Source organism: Pundamilia nyererei, unplaced genomic scaffold, assembly GCF_000239375.1.
Source record: "Pundamilia nyererei isolate P.nyererei 1_Seehausen unplaced genomic scaffold, PunNye1.0 scaffold00208, whole genome shotgun sequence".
NCBI classification, from domain to species: domain Eukaryota; kingdom Metazoa; phylum Chordata; class Actinopteri; order Cichliformes; family Cichlidae; genus Pundamilia; species Pundamilia nyererei.
The window spans coordinates 581679-594088 of NW_005187609.1; the positions used below are offsets into that span (position 1 = coordinate 581679).

The following is a 12410-nucleotide window of genomic DNA, read 5'->3' on the forward strand; positions in this document are numbered from 1 at the left end:
TTAACTAGTTGTTTAGTACATTCGTAAGAAAACGACATGCAGGATGTGCAGAGTGTTGATGAGGAGACACTAAAATGCAGATACTATCCCAGCTCGTGAAAATCAGAGGTCATGGGACCCATCCCAGCTGGCACAGTGTGAGCTTTTTGAATTAAATAATAAAAAAACTTTTTTGAGATGTATTTTATTGAGATGTATTATGCACAAAAGAAATCCAGTTCTTTGTCCCCTAAACGTTGTATACTGTCACGGTTAGCAGGGCAAACCGTGTGGAATTATTAAAGGACCCAAGATGCAGGCATTACTGAAGTGAGTGAGCTTTATTAATGGAGAGTGAACATACAAAAAGGCGAGGGGGCTGAAAACAGAACTGAGAAAACATAAACTGGGAAAACTAAGCAAAAACAAACCTTGAAACAGAGATGCAGGAAGACACAGAAAATGATGCAGGATGATGCAGGGAAAGAACACAGAATGACGGATGGAAATAATGCAGATGAACCAGCAATGCACACGAGAAACAGGAGGGAGACACGGCTGGGAGTAATTGGACATAACGAGACAAGAGGAAGTGAAACTAGAAACACTGACGAGAGACACAGACCTACAAAATAAAAAAAGAACTCACACATGCAAAGACACAGACTAAGAAACACGGACTTGACACAGAGGCATACACAGGCAGAAATGACTAGACATTAACTGAGGAAGAACAGAACCAAAAACCAAAGAGCTAGAAAACCGGAACCAAAATACATCACAATAATAGAAAACACAAAACGCTGGGTCAAAAGACCCAGGATCATGACATATACTTTATAATCTTTCTCCTCCATCAATAAACATCATGGATTAGCTGAAGGGAGTTCATGTTGTTGGCAGACCAAGCTAAACAAAATTGCAAATCTTTCTTTTCTTAGAAGAGGATGCGGGAGGAGACAAGGAAGAGACGGGACTATGTAGTAAAGTGCTGAAAGAATCTTCCCCTCCTTCAGAAAATCCTGACCAGGAAGTGATTGTTGAGGCACTCAAGTCCATCTGCAACATCCTGCTGCACAATGAGACAGGACAGGTCAGTCTGCTGTGCCTTGCATTCCTCAGATTAACACATTTTATTTGGTTGGTGATAATCTATAAAAATCTGACTGGATTTCTGTCACTGGGTTGATGTCAGATGGTAGCAGCAGATCTGCAGCTGATTAAAGGTGTTGCAGAGAGATTGAAACAGTGTCATGATCCTACTTGGAACTATGAGGTATGACCATTACTCAGACAGATAGCTCTTTAATGTGAGATTTTCCAAATGTAGAATTATTTGTTGTGTTCACTGTAGAGTCAAACAAAAATGGCAGCACTGGGAATCAAAGAAAAAACACAGCACCATGAAGACACTATCAGAATAAACAGGAAGTAGCTGACAAGGGCCATGTGACACCAACACAGACTTAATGGGAAATACAGGGAAAGCACAAAAGCACAATAAGTAAAATGAAGCTTGAAGGCAAACTGAGGAAAGACACAGAGAAGCTCTAAAGCAGAGACTTAAAACATCAAGACCAAACCAGAGTAATCATGATGAGTCAAAATTTAGTCTCCAAACACAATCTCTGGGTCAGAGACCAAGCGCTATGACAACTGTAATGTAAATGTTTCTTTATTGCGTTTTTAAAGGAGTACTATAGCTGGCAGATGTAGTTTTTGAAGCGTATTTGTTACTGAATATTTGCTAGAATGCAACATATGCATTCTAGCTGATTTCAAAATAAGGTTTCTCTTCCCAGGTACGTTTCTTTGACTTGCGCCTAACCTTCCTGCTGACTGCCCTAAGAGTGGATGTCAGGGCACAGCTGGCTCAGGAGCTTCATGGTGTCAGCCTTCTAGGTGATTTGTTACCTTTTCCAAGGATGTTGTGTGATTGGTTTAGCTTTCTTTGTTGGATGAATATGGAAAAACAAATATGAGAGGTGGACCTTAGCCCAAAAGATGGAGTCAGATCTGAAGCTGACTAAAGTTCAAAAACCCATTCATTTTATTTTCATTTCATTAAAAAAAAAAGGTTAAAAACCCCCCAAAACAAACAAACATTATCAGGAAAGCATCCAGATGAAGTAAATTTGGTAAAGACATGGTACAATTAAGCAAACCTAAAGAACCTGTTGATAACTTGTGTCTTGTCTGTAATTCAAGGAAACCACTTGGAAGCCACACTGGGTCTATGCTGCTCAGGGACCCTGGAGACAGCAAGAGCAGGTTTTGAAGGCATCCCGACCGAAGAGCTGCCCCCACTGAGCCGGCAGCAGACAGAACTAGCTATGGAGATACTGAAAATACTATTCAACATCACGTTTGACATAAACAGACGCAAAGTTGATGAGGTAACGAAGCAAATTAGATTAATTAGGAGAGAGTCACAAGATTTAAACATTTTGTTGTAAATTCAAAGAAAGATGAGTTCTCTTCATGACTGGTGAACAACTTGTGTCTGATGTATATGTGAAGGAAGAGGCAGCTGTGTACAGACATTTGGGAGCCATACTGAGGCACTGTCTAATGAGCCACGCTGATGGAGAGGAGCGGACTGAAGAGTTTCACAGGTGATTCTCTGTTCTCTGGTTACTTGATTTATACAGTCATTGCTCCCCTGTGACGCCACGCCCTTCATTCCTTTGTCCTTTCTTTTTTCAGCCATACTGTGAATTTACTAGGTAACCTCCCTCTGCCTTGTTTGGATGTATTATTGATGCCCAAGGTGCAGCAAGGTTCCATTGAATATATGGGTGTCAACATGGATGCTGTGAACACGCTGCTAAAATTCATGGAGAAAAGACTTGACCGGGTAAGACGAGCCACAAGTGCATGCTGTTGGTGGTTCATTACCTCTACAGTTAATATGAAATAAAAGCTGAGGTGTACTAAAGTATATCTAACATAAATTCATAACAAATTGCTATGTTGTTGACAAAGGCATGTTTACTACAAACCAGGCTGAGCGTGTCTCATTTGCTGCCCTCAGATCCACATTGTAGATCATTACATTTGAAAAGTCTTAAACCGGTTGTTTAAAATGTGCTCTAATAATCCACATTTTAGCTGCTTTCCTACAACTGACAAGTTTGCATGTCTGTCTGTCTCAAAGGGTCATAAGCTGAAGGAGACCCTTCTTCCATCTCTGAACTTGTTGACTGAGAGTGCCCGTATCCACAGAGAGACCAGGAAGTTCCTCAGGTCAAAAGTCAGTTATTCAGATATTACAGAGATTATCTCTGAACATTTTAGCTATTGTGATTCTTCTTATATGTTTAGATGTTTATGTGTGGGTTTTGTTTTAGGTGCTGCCACCACTACGTGATGTGAAAAACAGGCCAGAGGTGGGCAACACGCTGAGGAATAAAATAGTCCGCCTTATGACCCTCATTGACACTGACGTCAAGGACTGTGCGGCTGAATTCCTCTTTGTTCTCTGCAAAGAAAGTGGTGAGAGAGAGTGATGCAAAATCACTTTTTTGATGAGAGAGAAGCAATCACTAAGGTACACAGGTGATGTTAAAGTCACTCCACCTTCTCTCCAGAAAAAAATAAGTTCACACTGAACCTTTAAAACCACAAATTCCTGAGTAGCCCCTCCTGAATACTGGAGTGAGTGCACTGGGTCATTTCATCTAAAATTAGTCAAATATGAGAAAAAAATTCAGTTAACTTTTTGTTGTGCACTAACTTTAGCAAATCTTTGATGATCAACATGTTCTGTCATGATAACCAAGAATGCATCAAAGCAAGTTTTCCCGTGAGCATGTTAAGCTTGTATATTTAATATAAATTAATATAATTGGAAGAGTCATAGCCCGTCTGTGAGGATAGGTGCAACAAGACAACTTTTTGCAGAGATCTGCCATGGCAAAGGTATATACATGTAACTGTAATGATTAAACACCTTGCAGCAAGAACTAGCTTGCAACAAACATAATGTGATCACATCCTGACTACACAGAAACTCTTTGAAAGGTCCAGCTGAGCCGGCAACATTACTGACAACAGAGAAGGTTTATGGAACTTTTTAAACTAGCAAGACCGTCCCTGGAAACAGCTGTTTCAGTTCATCAAATCAAGCTGAAACCCACCAGGTTGTCTGCAAAGAAAATAAAACTACCTTCAAGATCGTGAATACGTTAACAACTACGAGTTAATGCTAGTCAGTACCCAACAGTGTTGGCATCTTATAATATTTCTAGATGTTAAGAACAAAGTCTTTGTTAAACAGTATTTTTTTGCTACATTTTCAACAATAGAAGGGACAGTTGCATGCCATCTGATGGAAACAGTGGAAACAGACAGAACGAGTATCCGACACTAACTAAATTTAAAAGATTCTCAAACAAAGGACTGAAGGCTCCAAATAGCTGTACATAAAAATGTTATATTGGAAGATTCTTTTAATACAGAGTAATCACAATTCAAGGATTCAAGGAGCTTTATTGTCATTCGCATCACATGTTTACATGAGGTGGAACGACATGATGTACACACGGTCCCAGAGCGAATAGAAACAGAATAACGAAGAAACTGAATTTTTAAAAAAGTAATAGATAAATAGTTGCTGTTTTTTAAACAAAACAGAATAACAAGTAATAGAATAACACGATAAATAATATGATAAATAGAGTGCAACAACCTGACTACCAGTATGGAGTATGGATATAGAATGTAGGTATAAATACTTTGGCAGCAAAAGGGCATGATGACCCGCATTGATAAAATGACAGTGTCAGTGAGTGTCAGTAGTGATTAAGGTGCTACAATATCAGTTCTTGTCCATTTATGCACTGAGAAGTCTCACAGCATCTGGAATGAAGCTGTTTCTCAGTCTGGTGGTTTTGCATTTAATGCTCCTCAGCCTCCTGCCTGAGGGGAGCTTGACGAAGAGTGTGTGTGCTGGGTGAGTGGGGTCCTTCATGATACAGGTGGCCCTCTTCCTGCATCTGGAGGTGTATACGTCTGTGATGGTTGGGAGGCTGCCTCCGACAACTCTCTGTGCAGCCTTCACCACCCTCTGTAGCACCCTACGTTTCCTTGTCTTGTCTTTGTCTGCTATTTAAATTTGTTTGATGATCTGAAACATTTAAATGTAACAAACATACGGGAAAACAGAAAGGGGGCGAACATTTTTCGCACTGTTGTAAATATATAAAAAGTTTTGTTTCTAAAGACATTTTTAGGTGTAAAATTGATTTGGTTGCGTTTTGTAGTAGAAACTAAAGTTCATCCATAAAAATGTCACGTAGCTATTTCCTGTACTTATGAAGTTACGAGAATTCATAAATGCTGGAAAAATTAAGGTGACTTAAAAAGAGCCAACTTTGAACCTGCTCCGATAGACTTTGAAGGCCAGTTTTTATAGTATGAAGCATCTCTTCACTGGACATGCTTAGACAAAAAATATCAGCTTATTTTGAGGTCGTCAGGTGCATAAATGATCCTAATTTCATTGCTCTTTTTATTGTGCTAGAATGCTGCCATTTTTACAGTAATATGCTCTCTTTCAAGTTTCAAGGTTCATTAAGTATACTGGATATGGCAATGCTGCAGGCCTGCTGGCTGCCAGAGGACTGCTTAGAGGAGGTAAAGACCCTGGAATCTACTCCGAGGATGAGGACTCTGAGACAGAAGAGTACAGAGAGGCCAAAGCCCAGTCAGTACCAAGAGAACACTATGTCAGCTCCTTATCAAAATTTCTACTTTGCATTTTTAACAACTTAAGGAGGATCATAAGTTGTAGCTGGAAATCGAAGGGGTGGGGGAGTGTATTGAATGTTGTCAGTGTGTGTGCATCACGGGGTGTATGCACACAGGGAATTCTGGAGGAAGTTGGATGAAGTGGTAGAGAGTGTCCCACGGGAGGGAGAGAGCGGTGATTAGAGCAGAATTCATTAGACATGCAGGTGAAGGGAACAGAATGTAGCTAGGCAACACCAGATTGTGGTCTGTAGTCTGTAGGATGACTATGAAATCAAGAAGAGGAAGTATGTGAAGAGAGAGGCGAGGATTAAATGATGGAAGCTGAATAAGGAAGAATATTACATAGAGTTCAGTGAAGAGTTGAAGCAGGCTCTGGGTGGTAGGGAAGAGTTATCAAATGACTGGGAAAGGACTGCTGAAGTGATGAGAGAAAGTGCCAACGATGTATTTGGTGTATCCTATGGACACAGAAAAGAGGACAATGAGACTTTGTGTTGTAATGAGGAAGTACAGGAAAGTACTCAAAGGAAGAGGTTGGCAAAGAAAAAGCAGGATAGTCAGGGAAGTGAAGAAAGTAAACAGGACATAAGATGAAATATATTTACAACTAAGTGATGACTTTGAGTGGTGACTAGTGTTTGATGTGGCTGAGGATGTATAGGGATGTATGTATGTATCATTTATAATATGTTATAATATGGTGTTTGGTAAAGGTATAATACAAAACAAATGAAGAATAGAATAGGACAGAATAGCTTTTTAGTGATATTGTACATCCATCCATCGCGGGGGCAGCAGCCTAAGCAGAGAAGCCCAGACCTCCCTCTCCCCAGCCACCTCCTCTAGCTTGTCCGGGGGAGCACCAAGGCTGGATCGTCTTTGGCTGCTGGTTAAGTCAATATTGTTTGGAGAGAGATAAAACCTGCAGCTTCAGAATCGAGCGCAAAAAGGACGTAAACACAAAGCGCCCACCGACGCTTCAAAATCAGTGAGCTGTCGGCTTTCAGCCCCGACGGCGTGTCCGTGTCCGCGTACGTGCCGTCGTGTGAGAAAGGCGACATCTCACTGATTGGGATGCGTTGTGTCCGCGTTTTTGTGTTTACGTCTTTGTGCAGAATCCGTGTACCTGCTCTGGTTGTAGAAATTTTGTGAGGTTTAACCTGAGATTCTGGCGTTCTGGGCAAAATAAATTTATATTTTAAAATCGATTCAGGATTTTAATGAATCGATATCATGTTATCCAAGCCAAAATCGATTTTAATCGATAAATCGATAATCAAAACCCACCCCTACCTCAGCTGAATTCTTTTTACATCTTTGTTTGTTTGTTATGCACATTTAGCTTTTTTAAAGAAAATATATTTCTGTTTGCCTGCAGAATCAACCCAATAACAGGAGTTGTAGAAGAGGAGCAGCCCAATCCCATGGAAGGAATGACAGAAGAGCAAAAGGAATATGAAGCCATGAAATTGGTCCACATGTTTGACAAACTGTCAAGGTCACTAAAAGCACACACAGTCACACAAGTAACCTGCACTGGTCAAGTTGTTGTCTTCAACAGAAGCCTTTAATGCTATGGTGTAATATGTAAAAGTTCAGCTCTGAAATGCCTAAAAAGTACCAGGTTAATGTAATATATTTGGTTGAGATGAACACTTATATCTAAAATATGATTGTTGAGAATATTTTGCAGTAATCATTAATACCATCACAGTGAAATAAGTGTGAACATGTCACCGATTTTCTAAGTAAATATTTTACTAAAGGTGCTATTGACGTGAAATTTGCACCAGATGTTGGTAAAAACTCATCCAGTTCACACATGCAGAGAAACCAAACCATAGATGTCCATCAATTAAATTATGTGTGATAATGAGACATGACACACGGAAAAAGTATTAAACACGTGAAGAAAAGGACGTGCAAAAAGGCATAGGAAGTCATGACACCAGCTGAAATTATCAGTAACTTGAAAGCAGTCCTGCCACTTAGTTCAAATTAGTCCCAACTGATGACTTATAAAAATGCCTCACTGGTTTATCATGATGGATAAACCAGTGAGCTCTCTCAAGACCTTTGCAACCTTATTGTTGTGAAACATACTGATGACACTGGATACAGAAGAATTTTGAAACTACTGAAGGTTCCAGTGAGCACTGCTGGTGCCAACATCGGGAAGTGGAAAGAACATAATTTTACCATAATCAGCCAGGTGTTCCCCACAGGATTTCAGACAGAGGCATGAAAACAATTATCAGAAGAGTTGTTCAAGAGCCATGGAGCATTTGTGGAGAGCTACAGAAAGACCTGGAATCAGCAGGTACAATTGTTTCAGAGAAAACAATCAGTAATGCACTCAACTGCCATGGCCTGTATGCACGCTCACCATGTAAGACTCCGCAGCTGAAGAGAAAGCATGTTGAAGTGCAGAAGAACATTTAGACAAGGCTGTTTAATACTGGGAGAAATTTGAGCTCTTTGGATGCCATAATACACACCATATCTGGAGGGCATAAGGCACTGCAGATATACTAACAGTGAAGTTTGAACGTGGGAACAACATTGTGTAGCACTGGCACGCTTCACATAATTGAATCAAGGATAAATGGGAAAATGTACCAAGACATTCTTGATTTAAAAAAAACATCTTCCAGGATGATGAAGATGATGAAGGGCAGATGTTTCAGCAAGACAAAGATCCCAAACACTCAGCCAAGGAAACTTTCAATTTGCTTCAGAGAAAGGGAGAAAAAAGCTGCTAGAAATGCCCGAATCCAATTGAAGATCTATGGAAAGAACTAAGGCTCAGAGTTTATAGAAGGGGCCCACAGACTGTTTGTGTGGAAGAATGGGCCAAAATCACACCTGAGCAATACAGATGACTAGTTGCTCCACACTTGAAGATGTTATCATCATCAAAGGCTTTTGAACAGATTAAATAAATTTTAGGAAACGCGTTGAATACTTTTTCCATGTCCATAGCACCTTTAGAAATATATTTACTTAGAAAATAGCAAATTTTTTTTTTAGTGCTTAGTTTACCCACTGTATATATTTATTTCTGTTGTAATACTTATCCTGCAGAAACCATTTAATACAGCCCATGCAGCTCGGTATGGATGGGACAATGACAGAGATGACTACAGAGGATCTCCATAAACTGACCAACAAGCCATTGCTCCAGTCAGAAGACCCTCCTAATTTAGACAGTGAGGATGAAAACTGAAGAAGGAAACGAATTCCATCCATGACAATCCTAAAAAAAATCTGTGTCACTATTTAAGCGATTCATATATCATAAGTATAATTTTGTTGCATTTTACCCAATTTAATTGGAGAGGAAAGAAAATGTTAATTTGTTTAGTAAATATCAGAAACGGGTACACAAGAAGCCACTTAAATGATCATAAACTCAACTACAGAATTCAGATAATTTTACAAGGATGATTATTTTAATAGGAATAGTTTTTTCATCCAAGATATTTATGTTCAATAAAATATAAAAATGTAATTACTAGGTTGTGTTATGAAGCACTTAACTGACAACAAGTGGAAGAGAAAATTCCTTAAACACTTTATATAAGGGAAAGATGTCAGGGGACAATGTAGCTAGCAAGCATCAGATGGTCGTTTGTAGTATGGCTGTGGGCATGATCAACAGGAAGTGAGTGAAGTCAGGGGAGAGGTTTAGGTGGTGGAAGCTGAAGAAGGAAGAATGATGTGCAGTGTTCAAGGCTGAGTTGATACAGGTGGTAGGAAGTGTTGCTAGTTGACTGAGAAAGCACAGCTGTAGTGGTGAGGGAAACTGGCAGAAGGGTATTTGGAGAGATTGAGTGAGAAAAGATATGAAGCATGTTTGGGTGAGTAAAGATAGTGATGGAAATGTAATGAAGAGAATGTGTTCAGGAAGGAGAAGCTCATCAATGAAGAAAACGAGAAAGGACAGAAGTCAGTTGGTGAATCAGGAAGTGTAAAGGATTAGAAAGGAGGAAGGAAAGGGCAGCTATGAAGAGGATGAAGCAACGTACCTGTGGAGGTTTGGAGATGTCAGGGAGAGAGGGCAGTAGACTGCTTAACACGATCCTGGATAGTGGTAGGATGCCTGAGGGATGGACAAGTAGCATACAAGTCCTGATTTCAATAACAAGAGTAATGTGCAGAGCTGTCCTAAGTACAGATTGGTAAAGTTGATGCCACCATACCATGAAAATATGGAAAAGAGTTGTTGAAGCTGGGCTGAGAGGAGATGTGGCAGCAAGGACCAGTACAGCTTCATACAGAGAGCACTACAGATGCAATATTTTTTTCTTTAGAGTTTTGATGGAGAAGTATGGAGCAGGTAAGATGGAGCTGCACTGTGTGTTTGTGGCTCTGAAGAAAGCATAAGACGCAGTGTGAAGAGGCACACAGGAGTGGTAGGGAAGGTGTGCAGTATTAGTGTAAGATGGGTTCAAGGTGGGGATTGCATTAAGGATCTACAGTCCACAGAGGCCAGGCAGCAGTCTCTGTGGACTATGACATTATGAGAGAACGGAGAGCAGATGGAAGGTAACCTGGAGATGTGGAGGTATGCTCTGGAGAGAGAGAGAGAGAGATTGCGAGGGAGACAAGTGATCCTGCAAGGAGCAGAGGTACTATAGGTAAATGAGTTTAAATAATTGGGATAAACACCCCACAGTGTATGAGAGGTGAAGAAGAGAGTCAAGGCAGGGTGGAGTGAGTGGAAATGAGTGTCAGGGGTGATTTGTGAGAGACACATGGCAGCAAGAGAGCAAGGTTTAGATGGTAAGGAGACCTCTTATGATATATGACTTGTAGAGGGTGGCACCTACTAAAAAAAGCAGGAGGTGCAGCTGTTTTCATTGTCAGTGACCAGCACGGACAAGATCAGAAAAGAATACATCAGAGGGACAGCTTAGGTTGAGCTTTTGGAAACAAAGTAGGCTGAGATGGTGTGAGAGATGTTAAGGAGGAGAGAAGATATATTGGACAAAGGATGTATAATATGCTGCTGCCAGGCAGGAGGAAAAGACAGAAAGGAGAATCATGGATGTAGTGAAGGAGGACATGCAGAGGGTTGGTGTGCCAGAGGAGGAATCTAAGTGAGAAGGAGGCAGATGGCGACTGTGATGACGTCAAAGTAGAGGAGCAGAGAAAAAGAAGGAATATGTGGGAAGCATATGAAATGAGGAATGATTGGATTCAAGTTATATGTAGGTTTTGCTGTTTTTTTAGGGATCAATTTTTTTTAGGATACTGTATTTATCTTAGTCGGCTCCTAAATATCAAAGAATGATCTTCCTTCCTCTCAGAGATCTTCCTTCTTATTTGCACCAGGACCCATCTGAACCCATCACAATCAGTAGACTTTTGTATATGAAAAAAAGTGATGAAAAAAATGTTCAAATTATAAGTCTTCAAAATACATATAGATGGTTGGATGTTTTACTTCATTATTTTCCAGCTTTTTTGAGCCCTCATAAATACAAGATGCAGCCATAAATATATTTCTGAATGCTCATAAGTATAACTAGCCACATGAAACCTTCAGGGTTGAAAAACACAGATATCAGCTATACAGTCATTACAAGTTTGTTTCAACCAAACTGAAAACCTGCAGATTTCAGGCAAAGAAAATGTAACCATTGTCCAAATCAGAAATATTACTGTCATGACAACGCATGGTTCCCTGTAATAGTTCTGAATGTTTAGAATGAAGATGTCTATTTAGATTTCATAAAGCTGAAATTGTTTTGTTTTTTCCTGACAAATACTGGGTTCCACATTGTGACTGTTGTTTACAGGGCACAGGGTAATTTTTTTCGAGTAGAGACATACTATCTGCAGTCTCATTCCCATCCACTGCTGACTTTCCCTGAGCCTGGCTCTGCTAGAACCTCTACATGTACAAAGGGTCCGTGATTTGTTGTAATTGATTTGTTGACGTTGTGAGGTCTCCTACAAGTGCAAAGAATTTGATATAAACTCAAAAGTATCACATATTTTCCAGAACCTCCATCCCAGTTAGTGCTACTCATGACAATCAAGAGACCTGTTGCAGAAAAACTGTCTTCATAATTAAAACTAGTCTCTCTTATTTGAAGTTGAACATTGTAGGAGATTTTTACAGAACGCTCTTGCTCTTTGTGAGGACACGATGTATCGGTTTTTTCTTTAGAGCAGTAGAATAGCAAAGTATGAAAGTAAAAGAGCAGCTGTTCAATTTTTGATGGTGGACTCAGCTATATTTTTGAAAAAATCTGAATGACTTTTAGATGCCCATTCTTTTTAATAATGTCCTCCAGATATTTTATTTTTAGACTTGAAATGAACTGCAGACATCATCCTATCAATTAAAGGTGAAATATTCTAATGCAGAGTGTAGTCTGAAACACTAGATGTATACTCCTTTCTATTGTTCTTGTATAGCTGATAATTTTATCGTGGACTGCAAACTACATTAAATGTGTTTAAATGACCAAAAGTTCTCACATCTTCATTCTCTTGTGGTTATTGTAATAATTTCAAGTAAAAAGAGGGAGGAGATAATTGAATTGACCGCTCAAGAAGATGGTGGAAGGGTGCAGATGATGCTGGGTGCCAACCTGGATGCATGTCTTCATGTGTCAGGCTCAAGCAGGGAGAGGCTCTGTGTGCTATACACAGTATAAAACTAT

The 12410-nt window shown here is 39.8% G+C and overlaps 1 protein-coding gene across 1 annotated transcript in view; it reads left to right on the forward strand.

The window, feature by feature from the left end:
• ric8a (RIC8 guanine nucleotide exchange factor A) overlaps positions 1-10762 on the forward strand; it is a 21188-nt gene extending 10426 nt beyond the window's left edge. The window contains exons 6-16 of the mRNA XM_005747935.1: positions 921-1072; positions 1175-1255; positions 1782-1881; positions 2188-2375; positions 2500-2594; positions 2686-2836; positions 3137-3232; positions 3330-3474; positions 5542-5686; positions 7112-7231; positions 8818-10762. Of these exons, the coding sequence (XP_005747992.1) occupies positions 921-1072; positions 1175-1255; positions 1782-1881; positions 2188-2375; positions 2500-2594; positions 2686-2836; positions 3137-3232; positions 3330-3474; positions 5542-5686; positions 7112-7231; positions 8818-8959 (1415 nt within the window). The 3' untranslated portion in view covers positions 8960-10762. The remainder of the gene's footprint in view (positions 1-920; positions 1073-1174; positions 1256-1781; positions 1882-2187; positions 2376-2499; positions 2595-2685; positions 2837-3136; positions 3233-3329; positions 3475-5541; positions 5687-7111; positions 7232-8817) is intronic.
• The last annotated feature ends 1648 nt before the right edge of the window (positions 10763-12410 follow it).